This window comes from Bubalus kerabau, chromosome 5 (genome assembly GCF_029407905.1).
Source record: "Bubalus kerabau isolate K-KA32 ecotype Philippines breed swamp buffalo chromosome 5, PCC_UOA_SB_1v2, whole genome shotgun sequence".
Lineage (NCBI taxonomy): Eukaryota > Metazoa > Chordata > Mammalia > Artiodactyla > Bovidae > Bubalus > Bubalus kerabau.
This window is the reverse complement of record NC_073628.1, coordinates 81,359,021-81,372,002: the sequence shown is the minus strand read 5'-3', so window position 1 is coordinate 81,372,002 and position 12,982 is coordinate 81,359,021. Positions and strand designations below refer to the sequence as shown.

The 12,982-nt window shown below is 41.9% G+C and overlaps 1 protein-coding gene across 1 annotated transcript; it reads right to left on the bottom strand.

Moving 5' to 3' along the window:
- Positions 1-4,324: 4,324 nt before the first annotated feature.
- On the bottom strand, positions 4,325-4,763 carry LOC129653941 (small nuclear ribonucleoprotein G). Its single transcript, XM_055583573.1, has one exon. The coding sequence runs from the start codon at positions 4,700-4,702 to the stop codon at positions 4,472-4,474; it is 231 nt and encodes a 76-aa protein (XP_055439548.1). The 5' UTR covers positions 4,703-4,763; the 3' UTR covers positions 4,325-4,471.
- Between the last annotated feature and the right edge of the window lie 8,219 nt (positions 4,764-12,982).

Sequence of the window (12,982 nt, the reverse complement as noted above, 5' to 3'; positions counted from 1 at the left end):
GTCAGTCGGGAGCCCCTCTCATTTGCCTCTGTGCACTCGTGACAAGTCTCTAGCTGGTAATTTCAGAAGGGTTTGTGTCCTGTTTTATCTCATTGCTGATTTACAGTGCTGCTCACAGTGTTTTCTGAGACTGTGTAGATGGCTTTGGTTACCTACTTTCTCCCCTTCCAAATTTTCTATTCCACCTGACTCTACAAAAGTGTTTATGCTACTTTTAAAAATGTGATTGATAAAATGAAGAAAATAGTAATAGATCAAAGCAAGTCAGGTAAGTAAGGCACAGTCCTTTTTTTTGGAGTTCACAACTGAATACAGGCTTCTAACCAGAGTATCACAATACCCAAGGGAGGGGCATGAAAAGGAGGGTGCTGTAGGACCCCAGAGGAAGAACACCAAAAGAAAAAGCAAATCAGGATCATGTCTTCAGCATAGATGATTAAGAACGAAAGCTAAAAAGTGTAGGCCAGAAGGTCTTAAAGAGTTATGTAATTTGAGTAATAAATTTGATTGGGCTTGGTATCAGCCAAATCAAGAGAGAAACGCAGTCCGGTATGTCGTGTATATAATATAAGAGATAGTGAAGATTGTCTTGACAATTGAATTTTCTTGACAATTTCTAGACAAGTCTAAAGTACCGAACTTTCTGGTTGTTTAGCTTATCCTAAATGCCAAGTGTTGACTGCATCACAGGTTAGGCTGCATTTGTCCATCAGCTTTGCAAATCAGCTGTGATGTAGGTTGGACAGCAATGAGTTATTGGGCAGGAAGTTAACCAACTAATGTCACAGAGAATATTGCCAGCACTCTCCATAAGAAAGGAAAGATAACATGTTCTAAGCACCATCTGTGTGCTGGACAGTGTTGTATTGTTTTAATTCTCCCAACTCTTACTCCCCATACAATAGGGATCCAATAGCTGCTTCATTTTACTAAAAAGAAGAGCTTCTTCACAGTCACCTGCTGTATATACATGCGTGTATATGCAACAGCTGAATTCTGGTCCACAGCTGTCCATCCGGCTTTTCTTTCTCTTGAGAAAAAGTTCCAGCCCTGTGTTAGGAAACATCTGGAGTTGTATCCTCTGTTCTAGCATTGTGAAAGATTCAGCAACCTCATTAAATGCTTTGTGCTGCGCACTGATAACATAATGGTAAACTCGGAACTTACTGCCTAATTTGATATGTATAGCGGAAATAGCCAATTGTCCCATAATATCCATTCTTCCCTTCTTCCTTTTAGTAGGAAGAGTTCTTGCTGCCAGGAGAGTGACTGTGTTCTGTCTAGTGTAATATGAACACTGGTGATGACCTCAGTTCTGGTCACATCCTTAAAAAGAAGACACTTGAACTGCAAACCTATCATTAACTGGGGGCAGTCTGCCTTGAACTCAATGCATCTTAGCCCATAAGCAGACTCTGGAAAATGTCCTCAGAAACCACACCTGGTTTAAAAAAGAAAACACTGTTTGTGCGTTTAATTCTAGTTCTCCTTCCCTAGGCTGGAATGATGAAGTAAAGAACTGGCTTTGACCATATAAATAGGGACATTCTAGGAGGTGACAGAACCATAAGACATAAGAAACTTAAGGTCCCTAAGCACTTGTTGGGCAGTTTTCTCACCACTCAAGGCTCATTTAGCCTGAACTTTTATGTATGACCTTTATCTTGCTTAAGCCAATTAAATTTTTGTCTCTGTTAGAGCAGCCAGTCTAATATCCTAGTTAATAGTGTGTTGAGACAAGTAAGGAGGAAGTTGCAAAACAGCGCGCAAATGGCTGTGAAGGGATGAGAGTAGATGCTCTTAGGAGGAGCACAGAGGAGAAGCAGCTGGTTCATCATGGGGTCAGGAAGAGTTCAAAGAAAATGATGCCTCACCTCAGCTGAGTCCTGAAGGCTTGAGAGGGAAATGCAGGAAGAGAATAAATGATCTGACAGACGGTAGAAACCTCAAGATGTGAGAGGGACTGATGTCTGGGAAACTAACTCTGTTCATCCATCAAAGTTGTGTTTACAAGAGGGTCTTACTTCCAAAAGCTGAAATAGTGAGAAAGCAAGATAGTTATGTGTTAGGCACAATCTTCAGTCATTGTTTATCTCGCTCACTGTTGAACTCAGAACTGAATGGATTTGGATATATTTTTGCACCACTCAGTTCCAAAGCCTAGAGGCCAGGTACATTTGGGATAAAACGGAATCCCACATCATTCAGATGTTATCCTTAACTCCATTGCTTTAGTTCCATGAGACCTATGCTTGTGCTGGCATCAGCATTTTTAATTTTCAACTTATTTTTTATAAAATAAGGACAACAAATTCAATTAAATATGCAGGTGTTATAGTTGGATGACTGACTTTAGGTCTCCTGCTAAGTTTCATGAGGGGAGGGATCCTGTCAGGCTTGTCTCCTTAGCATCCAGCCCAGTGCCTGGATCACAGGAAGCATTTAATAATAAATATTAAATGTTCTTAGGCAACAGGACTGCCAAAATTAGACACTGTGCCCAGCGTCTCCCTCTGTGGGAGAACTGTAAGTGTTGATTCATTGGGTAATAGAAACCTCACTGTGTCATATGAAAAAAGATAAAGGAACAAGTGAATAACCTATAACCAACAGTTTCACTCTAACACATATATCCAAAATAGAAATGCATACACAAAGGCAGAAAAATTCATAATTGACCAGAAATGGAAACCTAAGTATCCATCAATAGTAGAGCGGGTAAACGTGGTATCTTCATGCACTACAATACTACACGGTGATGATGAACTATATATATGCAACACACGGATGATTCTCACACATACTGAGTGGAAGAAGCCTGTCCTGAAATCATCTTAGGCAATTCTACGTATTATATAAAATTCAAAAAGGCAGCTGGTCAATGCCATTAGAAGTCAGATCAGATCAGATCAGTTGCTCAGTCATGTCCGACTCTTTGCAACCCCATGAATCGCAGCACGCCAGGCCTCCCTGTCCATCACCAACTCCCGGAGTTCGCTCAGACTCACGTCCATCGAGTCAGTGATGCCATCCAGCCATCTCATCCTCTGTTGTCCCCTTCTCCTCCTGCCCCCAATCCCTCCCAGCATCAGAGTCTTTTCCAATGAGTCAACTCTTCACATGAGGTGGCCAAAGTACTGGAGTTTCAGCTTTAGCATCATTCCTTCCAAAGAAATCCCAGGGCTGATCTCCTTCAGAATGGACTGGTTGGATCTCCTTGTAGTCCAAGGGACTCTCAAGAATCTTCTCCAACACCACAGTTCAAAAGCATCAATTCTTCGGCACTCAGCCTTCTTCACAGTCCAACTCTCACATCCATACATGACCACAGGAAAAACCATAGCCTTGACTAGACGAACCTTTGTTCGCAGAGTAATGTCTCTGCTTTTGAATATGCTATCTAGGTTGGTCATAACTTTCCTTCCAAGGAGTAAGCGTCTTTTAATTTCATGGCTGCAGTCACCATCTGCAGTGATTTTGGAGCCCCAAAAAATAAAGTGACACTGTTTCCACTGTTTCTCCATCTATTTCCCATGGAGTGATGGGACCGGATGCCATGACCTTCGTTTTCTGAACGTTGAGCTTTAAGCCAACTCTTTCACTCTCCACTTTCACTTTCATCAAGAGGCTTTTTAGTTCCTCTTCACTTGCTGCCATAAGGGTCATCTGCATATCTGAGGTTATTGATATTTCTCCCGGCAATCTTGATTCCAGTTTGTGTTTCTTCCAGTCCAGCGTTTCTCATGATGTACTCTGCATATAAGTTAGAAGTCAGGCTTATGGTTAATATTAGAGGGCAGTGCCTGGAAGAAGCACCAAGTGGCGTGGCCTCTAGGTTGCTGGCCATACCCTCCTGGATCTGATAACAGTTTCCTGTGTGTGTGAGTGATGACTCATTGCTCCATATGCTTATCATAGCTCTTTTCTGTAAGTATGTTCACATCAGTTAAAAAGTTTTTCTTTTAAAAACTTATGAAGATTTATCTATAATTTATGATTTCATCTGATTTTATTTATAATAAACATTTCAAAAATTTAAAAGGATAGGAGTAGCAGTATTAAAAATGTATATCATTTAAAAGTAAAGAACCACACAGAGCCCAGTGTACTTGAAGAAAAGCCAGCCACATGCTTCTTTTCCCCCTAAAACACCAGGCATGTTGCTCATACTGTCCTTTCAGCTGGTTAGAGTTAAGAAAAGTTAAAAGAGGTGAGTGGGAGTGGGATTTGGTTGTTTAAATTACCCCAGTTCTAATGTCTCTCTCTCCACTTGGGAGAATGTGAGCTTCAAGGATGTCTGTAGCCATCAAGGTTGTCTGGAATGTTTCTTTTTTTTTTTTTTTTTTTGGCTATTACAAAAGTTTATTTAACAAAAAAGTAAGAAAATGTACACAACCCAATTTTTCTGGTAGTAAAATGTGGAGAGGGGACACATGGAAGCGTTGATTTCTCTGGTGAACACAGCCATTGTTCATACTCGTTCCAAGGCTTCTAACATGATGATACTATTTCCTCGTATTACCACCATTCCAATATTGTTCTGTTGCCCACTAGTTGCCATCTCCACACATTCATCTATCACAAGATTCATAAAGGGATCAAATCCCCGCAATATTCCTTGGACATGTCTGCCACCATTTAATTTCAATGATAACTTCTTGTCCATAAATTTCTTCAACTCGGGAGGGTGTGCTTTGCTCATGTCTACTCTGCGAGCTCAAAGAAGCCTCCAAAACCTGGAATGTTTCTTTAGAGGGCATGTTGGCCATGCAGTCTGGTCCCACTGCCAGGCAAGCTTTGCCCCTAAGAGGATTACAGGAGGAACTTGGCAAAGTTTGTTCCAAAGACCTCTTTCTTAGGTGTGCAGGTGCAGGCTCCCCCATCCCTGGTGTGCAGTCCGCATTACTTCATAGGTGTGCAGTCCACATTACATCATAGACAAGGATGTTCTATTTTCCAAGACTGCAGTAAGCCTCAAGATGGAGAAACTCAACAGTTCCTTCCTTTCCTTTTGTGCCCCACCTCTGCACTGAAACACCACCTCTGCCTCCCACAGTCCTCACCACCCAAGCCAGAAGGGTGAAAGTCATCTTGAGTACTACTACTCAGTGATCAGTCATTCATTATTCATTCTCACAGACACTGACCTAGTTCAAGCTGTAATCAGCCTTCATATGTTTACTTTGACCTAATTAATCTCCTATTCCAAACTTACTAAAACCAGGATTGCCATCAGAAGATACTTACTCATTATGTCACTTTTCAGCTTAGCATCCTCCTGTGGCCTAAACTCATTGGTCTAGTTATGCATGGACCTTTGCAGGCAGTACACCTCTGACACCCATCCAACCTCCTCTCCCCTGACTGGATTCATTGCCATTCCAGTAGAACACCATATTGTTTCACATCTCAGCCTTGGCTCACGAGGTTCCCATTACCTGGCAAATCCACCTAAACACAGGACCCCCTTCCAGGCTTGAAACACTCCTATTGAGAAGTCTTGCCCAGTCCCTCACTCAGCTTTTTGCTCACTGTTCTGACCTAGACTCTGTGCTTTAGGTACTAGATTCTCAGTGGCAGAGTCCTTAGTTTATTTTTGCATTACAGCACTTGACACATAATAAGAACAAAGTAGCTTTTTAATAGCACAATTCAATCACTTTGCTCTATGGCACAAAGCACTGTCAACAGTGGGGGGATTTGGTGCAGATTTTATGTTGTTTTCATCTGAGGAATCTACCAGACTGGAACTTCATGGCTCATGGCTCTCTGAAGAGAAATCAGCAAAGTTCTGGAGGTGTGGCCTCCTCTGCTGCTGCTGCTAAGTCGCTTCAGTCATGTCTGACTCTGTGCAACCCCATAGACGACAGCCCAGCAGGCTCCCCTATCCCTGGGATTCTCTAGGCAAGAATACTGGAGTGGGTTGCCATTTCTTTCTCCAGTGGCCTCTAGCACTTAGTTATTGCTTGTCAGAAGTCCTTTTAGCAATACTTCTCCATGGCTAAGGAACCCCTCTAGGTGTGCTCAAGGCATTCAAAAGAAACTATTTCTAAGAGCTTGCTCTACATAAGTATTCTCTCTCTAAAGCAGAAAGCTTTAAAAAAGAGATTATATATATTTATTACAACTGCTGTTTATTACAAATGCTAATTACCTTCTTTACACAGACAGGAAAACCTGCTCTCCTACTCTGTGACTGAGTGAGCCTGATAAATGGACAATGGGTCTTCTTTACAGACTCCAGGAAGTTTTTCTAGCTTGAACTTTCTCAAAACTAATATTACAGAAAGCTAAAAGTTTCACAGGAACTGAGGCCGTTAAAAGTGGAAATACCAGGTGGCAGAAGTAGCTTAATTCAGGGACCTGGAGAATCACTGTTTTGCAGTATATGTATAAGAAAGTCTGAGCTCCCTGGGTGGGTCAGTGGTAAAAAATCCACCTGCCAAGCAGGAGATGTGAGTTTGATCCCTAGCTTGGGAAGATCCCCTGGAGAAGGAAATGCAACCCACTCCAGTCATTTTGCCTGGGAAATGCTATGGATGGGTGAGCCTGGTGGGTTACAGTCCATGGGGTCACAAAAGAGACTTAGCAACTAAACAAGCAAATTAATTAATTCAACACTTTTGGAACATCTATTTCATATCTGCTTTTGCTTTTTTATTCATTTGCCTCCATTATTCTCAGCTCACTTAGAACTTGGATGTTGGAGCAACAGATTCTCTGACACTTTATTGTCAAACTCAGTTTGTAGTCCAACGTAGATTCATTTATTAAAAATGAAATTATTTGTGCCACTTTAATTTTGTACCTTGCATGGCAGAGGTTTGGAGCATTTGTGCTTTGATAAACAAAATATCATAGGCTTTGTTGTTATTGCCAGTGGCATGGGATGAGGACAGAAGAGGAAGGTGGACTTACAAACTGTTTCTTTACTGACACATTAAAACTGAGACACATAGTATCCTCATTTTATATTTGAGAAAACCCAGGCTCAGAGAGGCTCCCAGGTGACACCAGTGATAACCCTCCTGCCAATGCAGGAGACATAAGAGACTTGGATTTGATCCCTGGGTTGGGAAGATCCCTGGAGAAGGGCACAGCAACTCACTCCAGTATTCTTGCCTGGAGAATCCCATGGACAGAGGAGCCTTGCGGGCTACGGTCCATGGGATCACAAAAAATCAAACACAACTGCAGCAAATTAGCACGAGGCTCAGAGAGGTTGAACAACTTATCTTGGTTCTCAGCTAATAACTTATTATCTGGAAAAATCAAACTCAAGAGTGTCTTACCTTTAAAGACTTTGCCCTTCTCCTACATCTTACTGGCTTTGGGGGACAGAAAATGGACTTCTGTGTCATTAACTAGTGTGAGTTGTAATAATAATATTCTTTATTAAATAGTGAATAACTTTTTTTTCCTTTGAACTCAAGCAACTAATATCAGAAACTGTACACTCTTGCCACCCAGAAAACTCATAAGATTGTAGCAGACAAGCTTTGAAGTGACTATTTGTTGTTCCGTTGCTATGTCATGTCTGACTCTTTGTGACGCCATGAACTGCAGCCTGCCATTCTTCCTTGTCCCCCACAATCTCCCTGAGTGTGCTCATATTCATGTCCACTGCATCAGTGATGCCATCCAACCATCTCATCCTCTGTCACCCCCTTCTCCTCTTGCCCTCAGTCTTTCCCAGCATCCGGGTCTTTTCTAGTGAGTCGGCTCTTCACAGGAAGTGGCCAAAGCATTGGAGCTGCAGCTTCAGCCTCAGTCCTTCCAATGAATACTCAGGGTAGAATTCCTTTAGGATTGACTGGGTTGATCTCTGCAGTCCAAGTGACTCTCAAGAGTCTTCTCCACCATCACAGTTCAAAGGCATCAGTTCTTTGGTGCTCAACCATCCTTATGATCCAATTCTCACATCCATACATGACTACTGGAAAAACCATAGCTGTGACTATATGGACCTTTGTTGGTAAAGTAATGGCTCTGCTTTTTAATACGCTGTCTAGGTTGGTCATAGCTTTTCTTCCAAGGAGCAAACGTCTTTCAATTTCATGGCTCTAGTCACAATCTGCAGTGACTTTGAAACCTAAGAAAATGAAACCTGTCACTGTTCCACTTTTTCCCCATCTATTTGCCATGAAGTGATGGGACTGGATGCCATGATCTTAGTTTTCTGAATGTTGAGTTTTATGCCAGCTTTTTCACTTTTCTCTTTCACCTTCAAGAGGCTCTTTAGTTCCTCTTCACCTTCTGCCATTAAAGTGGCATCATCTGCATATTTGAGGTTGTTGATATTTCTCGCAGTAATCTTGATTCTAGCTTGTGATTCATCCAGCCCAGCATTGGCATTTTGCATGATGGACTCTGCATAGAAGTTAAATAAGCAGAGTGACAATATACAGCCTTGACGTACTGCTTTCCCAGTTTTGAACCAGTCGGTTGTTCTATGTCTTGTTTTAACTGTTGCTTTTTGTCCCGCATACAGGTTTCTCAGGAGGCAGGTAAGGTGATCTAGTATTCCCATCTTTTTAAGAATTTTCCATAGTTTGTTGTGGTCCAGAGTTAAAGGCTTTAGCATAGTCAGTGAAACAGAAGTAGATGTTTTTTGGAATTCCCTTGCTTTTTCTATGCTCCAACAGATGTTGGCAATTTGATCTCTGGTTCCTCTGCCTTTTCTAAAACCAGCTTGGACATCGGGAACTTCTCAGTTCACATACTGCTGAAACCTAGCTTGAAGGATTTTGAGCATAATCTCGCTAGCATGTGAAATGAGTGCAGTCGTATGGTAATTTGGACATTCTTTGGCATTGCCTTTCTTTGGGACTACATTCTTTGGGACTGGAATGAAAACACCTTTTCTAGTCCTGTGGCCACTGTTGAGTTTTCCAAATTTGCTGGCATATTGAGTGCAGCACTTTCACAGCATCATCTTTTAGATTTGAATTAGCTCAGCTGGAATTCCATCACCTCCACTAGCTTTGTTTATAGTGATGCTTCCTAAGGCTCACTTGACTTCTCACTCCAGAATATTTGGTTCTAGGTGAGTGACCACACCATTGTGGTTATCTGGGTCATTAAAGGACTTTTTTGTACAGTTCTGTGTATTCTTGCCACCTTTCTTAATCTCTCCTGCTTCTGTTAGGTCCTTGCTGTTTCTGTCCTTTATTGTGCCGATCTTTGCGTGAAATATACCCTTGGTATCTCTGATTTTCTTGAAGAGATCTCTAGTCTTTCCCAGTTTGTTGTTTTCCTCTGTTTCTTTTCATTATTCAGTTAAGAGAATCTCTTCTTGCTATTCTCTGGAACTCTGCATTCAGATGGGTATATCTTTCCCTTCCTCCTTTGCCTCTCTTCTCTTCTTTTCTCAGCTATTTTTAGGGCCTCCTCAGGCAACCACTTTGCCTTCTTGCATTTCTTTTTCTTGGGGATGGTTTTAGTCACCACTTCCTATACAATGGTACGAACCTCCATCCATAGTTCTTCAGATACTCTGTCTGTATAGTGACTGTATAGGGTCCTTTTTGGAGAAGGCAGTGGCACCCCACTCCAGTACTCTTGCCTGGAAAATCCCATGGATGGAGGAGCCTGGTAGGCTGCAGTCCATGGGGTCGCTAAGAGTCAGACTCAACTGAGCAAATTCACTTTCACTTTAATCTTTCATGCATTGGAGAGGGAAATGGCAACCCACTCCAGTGTTCTTGCCTGGAGAATCCCAGAGACAGGGGAGCCTGGTGGGCTGCTGTGTATGGGGTCGCACAGAGTCGGACATGACTGAAGCAACTTAGCAGCAGCAGAAGGGTCCTTTTCAGGAGTTAACTATTGGTCAAGCTCTAAACTGTAAAATGTAAGCACAAAGGTAAAAATGAGAGGAATGAGGATATAGCCGAGTGTGTGATTTCACTGTTCACCATGGAAATATTCAAATATATGTATAAAAAAATCATTAAGTTATACCAAATGAAATGCTCATTTTTATAAGTTAAAAGGATCAAATGTACCAGTGCCACATGGTTCAACTAAATAGAATGATTCCCATGTGCCCCATCACCCAGCTTCACCAGTGATCACCTCATGCTCAATCTTTTCATCTGTTCTTTCCCTTGCTACTCCCCACCCTGAATAATTGTGAAGGAAGTCTGAGACAACCTATCATTTAATTCATATACATACATAAATGCCACGTGTAAGTTTTATACATATGCATACATACATTTATTTTTGGCTGGGCCATGTGCCATGCAGGATCTTAATTCCCCAATCAGAGCTGGAACCTGTGGACCAGGAGTTGATCCCACACTGCCTGCAGAGGAAGCTTTGTAGACTTAACCGCTGGACCACCAGGGAGATACTGCCTGTGTGTATTTTAAATAGTGATTTTTAAATGGGTAGGCTGGAGGCAGAAAAGTCATTGGAAAAGTCCCTGATGCTGGGAAAGATTGAGGGCAGAAGGAGAAGAGGGCATCAGAGGATGAGATGGCTGGATGGCATCATTAACGCAATGTACATGAACGTGGGCAAACTTTGGGAGATGGTGAGGGACAGGGAGGCCTGGCGTGCTGCAGTCCGTGGGGTCGCAAAGAGTCGGACAGGACTGGGTGACAACGAGAACAGGCTGTAGGCAGAGAAATAGCATCTTACTCTCCAGCCTTGGGAGTAAAAGGTGTAAGAAAATGGACAAGTGTTTAAGTCTGGGGACACTAGACAATGCTCAAGTCCCTCCTTAGGCATAATCGGAAACCATTGTTTGCATTGTGCTTTTCAAATCCCATTGAATTCTGGAGAACAATGGTTATTTCTCCACATCCAGGGATCTCAGGTCATCTAGCAGCATTACCATTTGAGTTTTATCTTGCAGATCATTACCTCCAGTTTACTTACAGCCTCCTTCTCAAGACTATTGAATTGTCATGCTACAAGAGGCCTTTGAATCCTCTGTCAGTGTTTCTCAATTCTGCATGACAGAAAAATCAACTGAGGCTTATAAAAAAATACGTTATCTGCCTGTCTCCCAAGTCAATACAAATAAAAGCAAAAATAAACAAATGGGACCTATCAAACTTTTAAGCTGTTGCACAGCAGAGGAAACCACTAAAACAAAAGCCTACAGATTGGGAGAAAATATTTGCAAATGATGCCACGGATAAGGAACTTAATTTCCAAAATATACAAGCAGCTCATACAATTCAAAACAACAACAAAAAAACCCCAAACAATCCAACCAAAAAATGGGCAGAAGACCTAAACAAACACTTCTCCAAAGAAGACATACAGCTGGCCAATAGGCACATGAAAAGATGCTCATCGGTAATTATTAGATGCAAATCAAAACTACAATGAGGTAACACCTCACACCAGACACAGTGGCCATCATTAAAAAATCTACAGGGAGTTCCCTGGCCGTCCAGTGGTTCAGACTTGAGCTTCCATTGGAGGATTCCATCCCTGGTCAGGGAGTTAGGATCACAGGTGCATCTTGGCCAGAAAGAAACAGAATACAAAGCAGGAACAATATGGTAACAAATAAAATACAATTCTCTTTTAAAATAGTCTACATCAGAAAAAAATCTACCAAAAAAAAAAAAAAGAAAGAAAAAAATCTACAAATAATAAATGCTGCAGAGGATGTGAAGAAAGGGGACCCTTCTTATGTTGCTGGCAATATAAAGGGTACCACCACTATGGCAAACAGAATGGAGGTTCCTCAAGAAACTAACAATGGAGTTGCCGTATGATCTTGCAGTCCCTCTCCTAGGCATATATCCAGACAAAACTGTGATTTGAAAAGATACATGCACCCTAATGTTCATAGCAACCGTATTTACAATGGCCCAGCCGTGGAAGCAACCTAAACGTGCATTGACAGATGAATGGACAAAGAAGATGTGGTGCATGTACACAGTGGAGTAGTACTCAGCGAACAGAAAGGATGAAAGGCCACTCGCAGCCACACAGATGGGCCTAGAAATTATCACACTAAGTGAAGTAAGTCAGAAAGAGAAAGACAAACATGCTGTCACTTACATGTGGTATCTAACATACGACACAGATGGACATATCTACGAAACAGAAATGGGCTCACACACGTAGAGCACAGAGTTGTGGTTGCCAAGGTGGAGGGGAGGGAAGGACTGAAAGTTTGGGACCAGCAGATGCAAACTATTATATGTAGGATAGATACCCGACAAGGTCCGACTGTATTGCACAGGCAACCACATTCAGTATCCTGTGACAGACCACAATGGAGAAGAATACAAAAAAGAATATATATAACTGAATCACTTTGTAATACAACAGACATTAACACAACTTTGTGAATCAACTTTACTTCAATAAATGTTTTTTAAAAAAGGCAACCTGGGCCTCACTGCAGTCCTATTGAGTCAGAGTCCCTGGGTGGGGCTTGGGGAGCTGCAACTTGGATCTCCCTAGGTGATTTTTTTTTTCACTTGGAATATAGTTGACATACAATAATATATTAGTTTCAGGTATAGAATATAGTACATTAACATTTATATTCATTATGAATTAGTCACCACAATGTCTAGCCAGCATCTATCACCATACAAAATTATTATAATATTATTGACTGCTTCTATATTGTATGCTTCCCTGGTGGCTCAGAGGTAAAGAACTCGCCTACCAATGCAGGAGACACAGGTTCAATCCCTGGGTCAGGAAGATCCCCTCGAGAAGGAGACGGCAACCCACTCCAGTATTATTGCTTGGAAAGTCCTATGGACAGAGGAGCCTGGCAGGCCACAGTCCATAAGGTTGCAAAAGTTAGACATGACTGAGCGACTAACAACATCAACACATGACCAGGTAAAGCCTCAGTCATGTTGAAAACAAAAGAGAAAGCGAAAGTGGGTTCTGCCAACCCTGGCTTTCTGCTGACCTTGACCAAGCAAACAAGCCAGCCTTGGTGTGCAAATATGTGCCATCCAGACATGCCCGCCACCCTCCTTCTCAAGGTGAA

Excerpts from the sequence above, each read along its gene's own strand:
- LOC129653941 (XM_055583573.1), bottom strand. The coding sequence starts at position 4,702 with ATGAGCAAAGCACACCCTCCCGAGTTGAAGAAATTTATGGACAAGAAG.